This window comes from Nannospalax galili, unplaced genomic scaffold (genome assembly GCF_000622305.1).
Source record: "Nannospalax galili isolate Female #2095 unplaced genomic scaffold, S.galili_v1.0 scaffold962, whole genome shotgun sequence".
Lineage (NCBI taxonomy): Eukaryota > Metazoa > Chordata > Mammalia > Rodentia > Spalacidae > Nannospalax > Nannospalax galili.
The window spans coordinates 433443-447973 of record NW_008348537.1 but is presented as its reverse complement, the minus strand read 5'-3'; the positions used below and the strand labels follow the sequence as shown (position 1 = coordinate 447973).

The 14531-nt window shown below is 40.6% G+C and overlaps 1 protein-coding gene across 1 annotated transcript in view; it reads left to right on the top strand.

Moving 5' to 3' along the window:
- The window catches only part of Epdr1 (ependymin related 1), a 36401-nt gene extending 26386 nt beyond the window's left edge, over positions 1–10015 (top strand). The window contains exons 2-3 of the mRNA XM_008845425.2: positions 6452–6660; positions 8344–10015. Of these exons, the coding sequence (XP_008843647.1) occupies positions 6452–6660; positions 8344–8537 (403 nt within the window). The 3' untranslated portion in view covers positions 8538–10015. The remainder of the gene's footprint in view (positions 1–6451; positions 6661–8343) is intronic.
- The last annotated feature ends 4516 nt before the right edge of the window (positions 10016–14531 follow it).

The following is a 14531-nucleotide window of genomic DNA, read 5'->3' as shown; positions in this document are numbered from 1 at the left end:
TTCAGAACCCCAGGTTTTTCTCCATCCATTTGTTATACCATTCCTGGAATGCTGTCTCAGAGTTGCCAGATGGCACACTGGCTTCTTCCTCATGGTTTCAAAATGCTGGCCTCAGCTTCAAATACCATGTCCTTATCCATCTACATTCAATGACAGGAAGTAGATGAAGCACAATGAGACATAAACTCTTGTTCTAGTTTGCTTTCTGTGGCTGTGATAAAACAGTGACCAAGACCAACTTGGTGAGAAAGGGTTTATTTCATCCTACACTTCCAGGTCATTGTCCATCACAAAGGGATCAGGATATTTTTAAGGTGTTGAAGGACACTCTTGAGTATTTCTAAACAAGTCACTGTGGTTCTGGTGAATGGAAACACAATCCAATAAAATAGACTAGAGCCTTCATGTAGATCTAGGTACACCAGGAGGCTGAGTATGTGATGTAGATGTGATCTCAAGTCACCGGGGAAAGATGGGCTTTTCAAAGTCCATGGCTCAGACAAATGGAAGAGAATGAAAATGAAATTTTGCATCTCACACCATATATTAAAAAATCTTTCAAATTGGTTTAAAGACCTAAAGATCTAAACAAAGTAAGGCCACACAGAGACAATAGAAATCATGAAGGCATTCCTTTATAAGCGTGTGGACAGGGATAGTTTTCTAAGCATGACAAAGTTCAGAAGCAATCAGAAATATTTTATTTTATATGTAAAATCTTGGAACTGGAGATTGGCTCAGCAGTTAAGAGCACTGACTGCTCTTGCAGAGGACCCAGGTTCAGTTCCAAACACCCACACGGCAGCTAACAGTCATCCATAGCTCTAGTTCCAGGAGATCCAAAGCCCTCTTCTGACCTCCATCAGCATTGCATGCATTGATATACCTACATACATGTAGGCAAACCATTCACACACATGAAGTGAAAATACACAAAAACAGAAAATGTAAAATCTTTTCATTGTTAACAACGTAGCCTAAAATAATAGACAAAAATATCTGTATCTTAGCCATAAAAGGCTAATTAGTTAAAAAATAGAAAACTGGGAAGGAAAAAAACAAAAACAAAAACAAAACCCTCCAAAACCTGATAGCCAAGAAACACACAGTCAGCTAGTTCACAGAAAAAGCAAAGGAGAAGTTGCTTTGACAGGTGAAGGTGTGTTCAACTGCTATTCATGAATGAAAATCATCCTACTCTTTGCAAGGGCGGTACCTGGGAAGCAGGGGAAGCTGGCTTTTGGAGTGTTTTATGTTGGTCTGTGTGGGAACACCTAGGTTATGGGCTGTGTAAGATTCCTTAAGCACTACACTTTCAATTTGTGTGAGCTTTTGTAAGGATGTTTTACATTTTTTAATTTTTTAAAAAAGTTGCCTTTATACTCTGTTTCCCAATCCTGTTTCTCAGGTGGGCACAAATACAAGTTCGGCAATGCTCTTTCTTGACTGGACTGTAAAGAAACCAGGCATTTATGTATTGTGGGTAGAAGTGCAAATCAGCAAAATACTTCAGTCTTATTAAGAGCAATCTGTAACATATAACATGACCACTGATTGTTCTATTTAGAATTGCCTACATCTCCCGAACAACACAGAACAAGGTTATCCATTCTGGTGTTTTTGTTCATATGAGAATAGAAACAAGCCACTGTTCACCAACGGGAGACTGACAAAAAAGCTGCTGCTAATTATCCAGAATGAACTATTGTATGGCCAGAAAGAAACAGTCTATATACTGATAGAGGGTGGAGCTGGCAAGCTGCAGGATGTGGACATCACATGCTTGCTACCTTATTTTTAATGAGAAAGGGAAAATGAAAACCGTACAAGTATTTATTTACTTTTTGTCAAAAGACACAGGAAAAAACATGGAAGCTGATGAAAATTGTTCTCCATTATGGATGTGAGAAAGGAAGGGAGAGAGTGTGGTGGCAGAGATTCTTCCTTTCACACGCTTTCCTATAGCATTTAAGTTTTGAAACATGTCCATTTTTCTACATGTAAGTAATAAATTGAAACCAAAGGAGGAAAGTATGAAGTGCCAAAATTGAGAACAAATGGAAACAAAGGAACCTAATGATCTATTATTCGGGAAGCATAATTGCATGGTGAGTAGGCTTATTCCACATGAACATGCGCTGTCTCCAAGTTCTAGAAAGCTCCATTCTAAGGACAAAACCAGCTCCAATGACCCCCAAACTTTATTCAACAATTTTGTTTTTATAATAGTTTTGATTGTGGTATACAGCAACTAAGTATATTTTTGAATATTTTTGGAAGCATATTTTTCATTTTTATAGAAAAGATACATACATAAATACAAAAACAATGGAAAATAATCTGTAATGTTTGATTTCATTTGGAAATATTAATGTGAATTCATGATTTTGTAAACATACAAGAACTGAAAGGTCACCCCAGCAATGACATTTATTGCCCCATGCTGGTTTCTAAGTTGTTTCCCACCAAGTGTGACCATGTCAGGGAAAACGCACATTGAGCGGGAACACCTGGTATCATAGAAAGTTATGAAGCATTCAAAGATGAATAGGGTTATGTCAACAGACACCAGCTGGAAGGGCTTTCAGTGACTAAGCATGAGACAATTAGACCATCAAAAGGAAAAACCGACTGCTTTTCATACACAATAATGCACAAACCCCTGAGAACAGGGTAGAAACTGCACTGATAAGGGAATGTTGGTTGCATTAGTTCTGCCATTGGTCCTATTATACCAACTTCCAATGAAATAATGAATTCAGAAAATGGTTTTATCTAAAACCACTGGGTCAGGGCTGGCAAGATGTCACAGTAGATACAAGGGCCCTTGCCACCAACCCTGACCACTTGAGTTCAAAATCCAGAATTTATATGGTGGAAGAAGAGAACAGATTCCAGCAAGTTGTCCTCTGACCTCTGCAGGACAGATTGTGCATGCACACACACCCACAATAAATAAAGTAAATGTAAACACAAATTTAAAAAGTACCCAATGGGGGCAGGAGAGATGGCTCAGTGGTTAAGAGCTGTTCTTGCAGGAGACCTGGGGTTGAATCCCAACACCGAGATGGCAGCTAACAACCATCCATTATTCCATTTCCAGGGGATCTGATGCCATCTTCTGTTATCCTTGGGCACTGCATGACATGGGTGCACTTATACACGTGCAGGCATAACTCTCATACACATAAAATAAAAACAAACAATCAAAAATATTTTTTAAAGAGCAATGATCAATTTAAAAAAAGAGTAACAGTATTTCTTGCATCACAAAGTCTCACCCCCAGATTACTTGCTAATCGCTAATGGAGGCACCTGAAGTCACCATAAATCGTGGTGATGAAAGTTAGCGGCATTCAGCATCCTCTGACAGGATGAAGCCTGAAACACAAAGCCCTACCACTATTATGCTCCTTTCAATCATCGCAAACCGAAGTCTACTCAGGTTTATAGGCATAATATCATTTGCAGGAATGACAGCAGCTAGAGGAACAAGTTAAATAATCCCAGAGGAAACTGTCCAAGAAATCCAGAAAAGAAGTATGGCAAAGATAGCTGTATAGATCTACAAGTATTCAGGGTAGATTCTGTGGGCAGGCCATTTGTAATTAGCCTATAAATGTCATCATTGTCCTAAGTTTCAAATTTTCTTCACATTTAAAACATTTCACAATAAAGAAAATAGGAACGAATGTCTCCATTGATTGCCAATATTTCACTTGGAAGGATTGGAAGGATATCAAGAACAAATTGTTGAGGCCTAGAAAGATGGCTTAGTAGTTAACAGTGTATACTGCTCTTGCAGAGAACCCAAATTCAGTTCCCCATGGCAGGCAGTAATTCCAGCTCCAGGGGACCAGAGGCCCTCTGCTGGCCTCCATAGGCACTGGCACTCATATGCACATACCCATACATAGACACCTGCATACGATTAATTTAAAAAGAACAAATTGTTGCTTTTTAGATGCAGGTTAGAAAACAAATAATATACACTCATTTTATAAAATAAGCATAGTACATATGCTAAAAATATAAATTACACCTGTACAAACAACAGCCGCATTTATAGCAGCACTAGTCATAATTGCTAAAAAGTGGGAACAGCTCAAGTATCCATCAAAATATGCATTGATAAATAAGAGGTATCTACTTCCAATGGGTCATTATTCAGCCTTAAAACAGATGGAAACAAGACGTGTGCTATAAATGGATGAAGCTAGAAGACATTATGCCAAGTAAAATAAAGCAGTCAACAGAAGAAAAATTCTGCACAGATAGTGGAACAATATTAAGCAATCAACATGTACTTAAAGAAGTATCTTGAAGAGTATGTATGTGAATACAGAGCTGATATTTCTGTAAGTTAGAATACCTGGGCTCCCAGGATTCATTGCAGAGTGGAGGAACTGGGGGAAGGGTTTCAGCAGTTTCAGACCCCACCAGCATGCTCTGACAGTGGGAAGGAGGAGAGGACAGCCAGCAAAGTAACAGCAGGTCGAAACAAGCAAGATGCATGCCATGCATTTACTGAAGTGCCATATTGAACCTCATTATTTTGTTTGTTATTTAAAAAAATTTAAAAGCCCAGAATATTTTTAAAAGCCAGGATTTCTAGGTGAATTTACTTCCCCCCTTTCTTTTTTTCCATTTGTTATATCGGACACACATGAGTTTTACAAAACTCATAAACCTGTTTTTTAAAAGAAATAACATTTCTGTAGGCTGTCAGTGTTTTGGAAGACATAAGGGCAATACAGCTGAATACATAGGGAAATAGGTCTAGCAGTAAATGAAAGAAATTGTCATACTACCTGAGAATTTTGTTACAAGCATCAAAAATACTTTGTCCCATGTGGTGAGAGGCCAGCTGGGCAGAGAGCATTTCCTCTGCACTGAGGTTGCCTTACAGAGCTCAAACTTCTGAACCCTTGCCTGGGCCTGATCGACTATGACCTTGCTCAAGGCTGAAGCCCAGCAGCAGGTGGCAAGCTTTGTGGGAATCCAGTCCTCCCCTGCCAGCACTTCTGCTTAGTTTGGTGTCTAGCCAGCAAGTAAACAGTGTGGATCCAGAGGCATTGCCAACCCCCTCTCTCCGGCCAGTGTTGGAAGTGGAGAAGCATGCTGCCAGACCTGGGTGCGGGAGATGTGAACTCAATTCCTCTTGCTTGCTCAGTAAGCACTTTACCTATTGAACCATCATCCCAACACAAGATTAGCTCCAATTTTAGGCAGTATATTCTAAATACATATTGGCCTTTCTGTCCACATTGCTCCCACCTCTAAAGGCATGGGATATTTCATTTATTGTTTTGTTTATCCTTGTTAAGCCAGTTCATATGTTTTCTGTAATAAGCAGAATATACATAAATGTATAAAACAAGGTAATGATCATATTTCCATACTACATTATAGAAACTAGAAGTACAGTGCTAATAGTGATATTATTCTGACCACATAGGTAATAATTATTGATAATGCTGAAGATAATAAGCATGTATGCTGACTTGGAGCAGAGCAGATGCATACTGTATGAGCACACCTTATTGTAATGAGTCTCACCCAGCAAAGAGTGTTGGTTGATCATCTGCTTCCTTGTGATGCTGGGGTCTGAGCCCATGCTAGGCAGGTGATCTGCCACTGAGTTATACTTCCAGTGCAATGCTAGGCTTCCCCTTCACCTATGAAAACACTTCTCTGAGGTCAGGGCTTTGGCACCCATGTTGCTTGAGCAGCAACGTAGCCTGGGTTTTGAAGTGGTGAACCTGGTGGCTTTACCCAGTACCAAGAATGCTTAGCTTTAAAGGAGATAAACAAAATATATCTAGAGACTTTTGTCACAGACATGTAGTCACCAGAATAGGCCAAGAACATGTAGGTAAGCTCAAGTTGATGGAACTATTTTTTCTGGGGGCTCCTCATTTTTTGACCTTGCTGTCCCAGGCTCCTCAGCCTATGTTAGCAGAGCCATTACTCAACAGAGGTCATTTACCAAGGATTAATAGGCCCGTCCAGGGAGTGAGGTATAGGTGCTTTGTCTGCCTGTCTTCAGCAAGTTCTTATTTTCAGGATGGTCCTGTAATTCCTTGACTTAGCTCCACAAGAACTCAACCAAGCCAAGGGTGGTACCCTCTTTTGTCCTACTGCTAAATAAATAATCATAAGCCAGCTGTGAAACAGAGTCATGTCTTTCTGTGTCGGCATCCTAAGCCTAGGGTCTGCCATATTGTAGTTCATTCATAACAGTTCGTCTAATGAATATTTAATTTTAATCTCTGGATTTTAATTTTTCCACATTTGGACAGTTTGATGTGAATTACATTTATAAAGAGCAAATGAATGCCTAGAAATTATTTTTAGGTTATTTACATCAAAGGACTTTTAGCTTTATGCTGATGAAAGACATGATGATTAACATAAGTCCTAAACTATTTTCTTTTAACCCATCTTTCAGATTATTTGAATATATTTTACTCTACAAGGATGGAGTGATGTTTCAGATTGAACAAGCCACCAAACAATGTTCAAAGATCTCCTTGACAGAACCCTGGGATCCTCTTGACATTCCACAGAACTCCACCTTTGAAGACCAGTACTCCATTGGGGGCCCTCAAGAGCAGATCACAGTCCAGGAGTGGTCAGACAGAAAGTCAGCCAGATCCTGTAAGGATGGGATTCAAGCCTTGCATCTTGGGGCATACTGATGAGGAAATAAAATGATTTAAGTCCCTTATGGAAGGTAGTTGTTAAGGAAAGCCGCAAGCTTAGATAAGCTGTTTAAAGCCCATCTAAATCCCTCTGTATATGTTGCTGCTATGTGACCCTGAGATCGTAACAGTTTATTGAAAAATGTCCATGAGGGCTGGAGAGATTTCTCAGTTGTTAAGAACCAGTTTCCAGAACCCACATGACAGCTAACAACTGCCTTTAACTCTCGTTCCAGGGGATCCAATGTCCTCCTCTGACCTTTGTGGGTACTGCACATGTGTGGCACACTTGCATACATACAGGCAAAATACTCATACACATAAAATAAAAATAAATAAGATATTTTTTAAAAAATAAAAAAGAAACGCCTCCATTTTCTAGTGTGACTTGCATGTCTCTGTCATTCCAGCTCTTCCCTTTGCTGTAAACTTTTCATGACTACCTCTTGGCTTGTGATAACTTTTCCTTCCCCAACATCACTTCCTAAAGCTGTAGTACCAGACTGGCTCCATTACTCTGAGAGAACTTGCCTGCTTCGATACAAAATATTCCTTTAATTCTGAGATTGTCTTAAATATGAGGATTAGACATTATCATGCTATGTGAAACAGTATGGCATTTATCAAAAAATATTAAACAATATAACATGGATGGGGGGAGCTTCACAGGATCTCACCTCTAGATGAAGAACTATAGGCCATTAATGGCTACTGAGAGAGAATCACTTTTCTCCAAGTAGGAGCTCTGCAATAGGTTATCCAATCCCAAGTGGTCAGCCCTAAACCACATGTACATATAAGCACCACTAAATTTATTAAGTAGGTTGCTTATATGTGTACACACACACACACACACACACACATATACATATGTACAGCTGTAACAGTAATAATTAAAGAAGAGGTCAGGTAATTGAGAGAAAGTAGGGGGAACATGGGAGGAATTGAAGGGGGAGAAGGTTGGGTGGAAGGGTAGAAATAATATAAATGTAATACTCGTGTACAACATTCTAACAATAATAAAAATTAAATATTAAATTAAAAAACATATTAAGCATAGACTCATCATTTGGTCCAGAGCTTCTGGTTCCGGATATATACCTAAAGAATGATGGGGGAGATTCAAACAGATATTTCTACACCCATGTTCATAGTGGCATCATTCTCAAGAGTCAAAAGTTGGAAATAAATCAAATACCCATCAGCAAATAGATAAACAAAATGTAATATATCTGTAGAGCGGACTATTATTCATCCTTTGAAAGGAAGGAAATTCTGGCATATAACATGAATAAACCTCGAGGACATTGTCTTAAGAGAAATAACCCTGTTAAAATGTTCACTATTGTGTACATGAAGTACACAGATACTTCGGACAGACAGTAGTGTGCTGGTGGTCAGGGGCTAGGGGAGAAGGCCAGGAATTATTGTTTGATAGATACATAGTTTTCAGTTTTGGAAAAAGAAAATGTTTAAGGAAGGGTGGTGGTGATTGCTGTACAACATGAATGCTTCCAGACTGAATGCTTAAAAATGGTTAAATGGTGCATTTTAAGTTATGTATATTTTACCACAGTAAGAAAAAAGTGAAGGGATTCTGGGCCTTCTCTCCTAAAAGGTAAACTTTCTTCCTCTTTAGATGAAACATGGATCGGCATTTACACGGCCAAGGATTGTTACCCTGTGCAGGAGACCTTCATCAGAAATTACAGTGTGGTCCTGTCCACCCGTTTTTTTGATCTGCAGCTGGGCATTAAAGACCCCTCTGTGTTCATCCCACCGAGCACGTGCCAGATGGCCCGGGCAGAGAAGATGAGCCAGGGCTGCACCTAGTGAACCTCAGGTGAAGAAGCCATAGTTTGGCCTCACTGATGGTGACCCTGGATGGAAACAGTTTAGAGACTGGTTTGTATGTGACTCTTCATTGGAAATAAAGACAATTTTAGGAGGATAAACTCTGACATGGGTTTTCATCTACATCTGGTTTTGGCTGCTCAGCTCCATTTACAGAAGGAAAATGGAGATCGTATGGCATTCTCAACTGGCAGGCAGGGACACATTGGCCATTGAGAATGTCACCTTGGGTCTGTGCTTTCTATGTGCAGGTGTACTCAGCTGGGTGGAGGAGGAAGGGGAGTGGAGGTCAACAGGAACAGTTCGCCTCTTCAGGGATGAGTATTTATCACTGATAAAACAGCAGAATGATTTTGGTTGGTTTTCTTGTGAATGGTTAAGTTCCTTACAAACAAAGGCCCCTGTTTGCTATCACTAGAGTGGCCACTGTTTCCGAGGACCGCAGCCCTGCTTTTAGCTACTGTAAAGTGATCCCTTAAGTATTTCTTCCAGGCTTGAGCTTTATGGCATGGCCCAATGTATATAGATACTCTGGAAGGAAGTAGAAGTTCCTAACAAAATATAATTCCTCTAAAGAGAAAGATAAGTTTTAAGCAGGAGCTTTGGACAATCTAAGAATCTACATGTGATGAAGCGAGAGATATGTACATCCTGTTTTCTATGCAAGAGTCTTGATGTGTGTTGAACCTTCATGTGTGTCCTAGTGGGCAGACAGGGTTCAAAAACTGTGCTGAACCAGGAACACCCCCCCCAATCAATACTAGAATTCCATGTGCTTTAACCCCTTTGGGTATTAAATGCACTAGGGTCACCCTTACCTTGGGCCTTCCTGAGACTCTGTTTCACAACCACTAAGTCTATATGCCTGCTGCTCATCCTTCCCAGGTCAGCTGGCATAGACCACTGAGAGCTGCTCCCAACCTGATTTCACTGCACCTTGCAGCCTGAGCATGCTTTCCTCACAATACTCATTATGCTGTGTGAAGAGATCCTGATTCTTGGGAACTACCTTCCAATATCCCAGCTAAGAACCCCCTTGAGTACAGGGTGCCATGTTTTGTTTATTTTGCTATCTCTAGCACCAAGTAAGTGCCTGGCACGTGGTCAGTGCCCTCAATATTTGTAGAGTGGAGCACACTGTCTTCATTGGTCCTCAGTTTCTTCATCTGTAAAGTAGAGGAGGGTTTACTGATTGCTGGGAAGACTTCCAGTAATATAACTTATTATTCTAGATTCTTCTATCATTGTGTTCCATCTGGCCATACATCTTCTTTAGTTATCAAGAGAAATGTATGATGCTTGCATTATGCTGAAAATAATATTATAGCTTAGTTATATAGTTAAATTTAATGACATCTCAAATTATTCTCTGATATATTTGCTTTTGTAATAAATATATATTAACTTGATTATAAGTTAAAGCTTATAAAGTAAATAAAGTACTTCATGTAATCAAATCCAAACTGGTTATTGTCTTTTGAGTTTCTAGTTGTCTGGGTCAAAAGGAAGCTTCAAAGCCACCTTGACCATTTTCCTACTTCAGTCTCCACCACTAATCAGGACCCCAAGTACATCACAGTGTTTCCAAAGCTACTGTATATGTCTATGTCCTCAGCTACCACTAGGTCTGGGCTCTTAACATCCTTGACTTTGGGAGCATGTCCTGTTCTTGTCTGTTCTCATTCATTCATAATTGTGAGCCCACACCAAGCTCCTGCAGTAGCCATGCTGACTCCTGGAATCATAGAGTAAGGTGAAGCCCAGTCAAAGACTGGGAAGAGAGGCCCAACTGCATTCAAGGAGCCCCAGACTGTCAAGGCTGTGTGGTAGTGTGTACCTACTTCCCATCTCCCCACCCACAGAAGGGCCTTTCCCCTGTACAAACCACAGATCTCTCCTCAACCCTGGGACTCTAGGCTTAGCCCAGACTACATCCCCGTTCATAATAGAAAGACAACTATTTTATTCAGGAACGCAGACAGTAGATGTGCTTTTCTTTTTCAGTGGTCCCACTGTAGTGATTTATGCTCCTTCACAGAAGTGAATAAAAAGCCCAGAGAGATTTTACATTTGGTGGGAAGCACAACACAGATCTGATTGGGCTGAACTCCTGAGTTTCTCCACTGCCTAAGCAGACAGCAGAGCCCTCCTTGAATAGCAGACAGGAATTTTATTCATTCAACTCTTTCTTTCTTTGAGAAACAATGCCCACAGCTTAGAGAATGGGCTTATTTGCCTGCATTTGGAAATGAGATTAAGTTCTGTAATTGAAAGCACAAGACCAGTATCTAATGAATAGATTAGTTCTCAAATTTAGAAAGATAAGCAGTGGAAAAAGAGGATCTGAAAATTTGGGGCTAATAGCTTGGGAAATCACAGTTTGTTACTGGGTTACGTCTGAGTGTCAGGAGGGTTTCTCCGTGGACCATCTTGTTCAGAATCTTGCTAGTGGTCATGATACAATAAAGTTGTTAAATAGGACCTGGATGAAAAGAAGAGTAGCAGATAGTACCTCAGTACCTTACACATCTCGAACACGGCTTCATTGAGAAAGGGAGTCTAAATTAGAGTGGGGCGCCACGGGAAATCACAGTTTGTTACTGGGTTACGTCTGAGTGTCAGGAGGGTTTCTCTGTGGACCATCTTGTTCAGAATCTTGCTAGTGGTCATGATACAATAGAGTTGTTAAATAGGACCTGGATGAAAAGAAGAGTAGCAGGTAGTACCTCAGTACCTTACACATCTCAAACACGGCTTCATTGACAAAGGGAGTCTAAATTAGAGTGGGGCGCCACGCTGTGGACACCTGCCTCCACTATCTCTGACTCTGCTACACCGGAACAACAATTTCCACCTTGCCCAAGGCAGCCTTGCTGCCTCCAAGTTGCCAAATCCTTGCAAACAATCTCTGAGGAAAAGTTCCATGAAGCACTTACAAGTCCCCAGGGAGCTAAATTCACATTATTCAAAAACTCAGTACTCAGCTGGCTTCCTCTGCTCCCTCCTCTTCAGCTCCCTCCCCTCAGCTCCCTCCCCTCAGCTCCCTCCTCTTCAGCTCCCTCCCCTCAGCTCCCTCCCCTCAGCTCCCTCCCCTCAGCTCCCTCCCTTCAGCTCCCTACTCCAGCTCCCTCTCCTCAGCTCCCTCCCCTCAGCTCCCTCCCCTCAGCTCCCTCAACTTCACCACTCCTTTGTTGGTTTCAGGTCTGTGTATTTGCCTAAAGTACACATGGTGCTTTTCAGTTTTTCCAGATATGCTGACCTGGTCTTCCTCCAGCCAGAGAAAGATTCTCCAACACAGGAATGATGTCTCTCATTTATGATTAGTCAAAACAATTTTATGATTTAAATTGAATGAGATAATGAGCCTCTTCTGCCAAAGGAGTAATTGAGATATGTGTCTTTCAAAGAAAATTTAATTTTACAGACATCCTAACATCAATAATTGTCTCTTTTAAGAGCTTTGCTGATAGTAACAACAGAACTATATTTTTATTTATTTTAGGATAGAATTACAAACTCAGCTACATGTGCAGAAAAACGCCGGGTCCATAATTCACTGCCTTTCATGAAGGAAGAACAGTATTTATTTCTATAATATTTCAATACTAAATGTAATTGTTTTCATCTGAACAAAAATTAACACAAGATGTTCAGTTTCTGCCGTATTCAGAGTTGGGAAAATAGTTTCAGCAATGTAGGCACGATGCACAGTGAGTACGAAATGTGCCGCATTCAGGTAATCGGAGTGTGTGTGCTTGTGTTTAGCACTGTGGTTGCCGTTACTTCATTCCCGGTGGCTTACTGTGTATTTATATTAACATACAGGTGCTCAAATCACATAGCTAAGTCTTCTTTTCCTCTAATACAATAATTTTGATGGCAAAAGAGGTGCTCTTTGCATAAAATCTCAACTGCTATACTTCCACACAGGAAAGGACATTTGGGAACAAAATTAGACTCTGTGGGTGCATATATATACATATATGTATACATCTATATTAGAATACATTAAATTGGACAGGGGAAGTAAGGGAAAGTGGATAATGGTATGTGAAAGTCATTGAATTCTATTGTAGGGAGATGTTGCCCGAGTTCTCTAGGGTCCCTTAGCTCCTGGTGCTATTAGACAAACCACATAGCACATCTTTATCTGAATTTTTCCTATTTTATATTCAAGGTGGGGAAATAGAGTAAGGTACAAAGGCGAACACCCGGCACCCGTTCTGTTCTGTGACTCAGTGGCCAGCAGGTCCAGATTGTTTCCTCTGCCCACAGTCTCTTTTAGCTTTCGCTCATGCCTTGTGGGCCCTCAGTCTTGCCCCAGGTCAGTAAATGCCTGCTTTCCAGTCTATGCAGGAGAGACACGGGGGCCATTTTTTCCAAGCTGCTTGTTTCCAAGATGCCCCAATGCTCCTCCCTCCTCACTAACTCTCTGCAGTTCCCTTTCTGTACCTAACTCTCTGCAGCAGGCCCCACCCCTCAGAGGAATAAGTGCCCCCCCAAGACACAAAGGCCACAAGATTTAACAAAAATTTTAAAAATAAGCAAAGACAGGCTGGAGAGATGGCTCAGCAGCTAAGAGCACTGACTGTTTTTGCAGAGGACCCAGGTTCGATTCCCAGCACCCACATGGCGACTACAAACCGTCCTTAACTCCAGTTCCAGGGGAATCTGAAGCCCTCTTCTGACCTCTGCAGCATTGTACGACACGGGTGTACTCACATACATGCAAGCAATACACTCATACACATAAAATAAAAATAATAAATAAACTATTAAAAATAAGCAAAAACAACACCTTCAGAATATACTTCATTTTAATTTTCACGATATTTACACACCACAAAACTGAACTTCAGTTGTTGTGTTTCCACAATTATACTTTCATATACTTTTTGTTGTTGTTGTGGTGGTGGTGGTGTTGGTTTGTCTGCAATAACCCCTGAGCCTTGGGAGGCAGAGGTTTGAAACAGGTGTCTTATTCAGAGATAAGCATTCTGCAGCCTATAGGTGTCTACACACTGGCAAAGTGTGGGTTTTGGTTTTGATCACCATGTGCTGTATATGAAAACTTCTCCGGTGAGAGTGGAGAAATGTATTTGCCTATGCTTAGAGATTGCATTGAAAATGTGTAACTTAAGGGCTAAGCATCTCACAGACAGTTATTTTATTCATTTGAGCAGTTCTAGAACTCTGTAATGGTCTCCATCTGTTGTAAAAAAGAAAATTCTTTGGTAAAGGGTGAAAAGCACCCTTGACTGTAAATATGAGGCTGCATATTTAGAATAAAGTAAGAAATTACATTGGTCTAGGGATGTGGCAAAAGTGGGTTTTTCTATGTTGATCACCTTCAGGATAAAAGTGCCACTACTACGCCAATAGCGGTAGTTTGTTGGGCCAGTCATTGTTATTTTTTAGGCTCTACCATTTACAGTGGTAGGACCATTGATTGGTATTCTCTTTCTACAGCTTCCATAGTATCCTCTAATATCATGAGAGCTAATCTTTGAGGAGGAGACTTCCAGGTCAGTTCCAGCTTGTTTGCTCTAAGTCCTGTGTCTCTAGTATGGCCTGTCTTCAGTAATAGAGTCATATCTTCAGGTTTTGAGAGGCAATCAAAGGCTGTGGCAATAGCCTGTGTTATTTTGGGACTCTCTTGGGCTACCCTGGTGAACAACTTGAAGGGAGATTTCCCCTGCCTGGCACTGTGTTTCTTATTATCTAACCTTCAGCCATACACATGAACTAATACATATATATATATATAGTGTGTTTTTCAGTAGACTTTGAACTAATACATTTCAGAATTAGTTATCTCTCCACTATCCCTATCTATCACTATCCCTGTATAATCCTCCCTACTCCCTTTCCAGTTAAAGACATTCCTTTTCCCAATTTCCCACTCCTCAATAACACCTGTCTCTTACGATTCCTCTCTGTGGAACTCCTTTTTCTCCTTTACCCCTATGATTT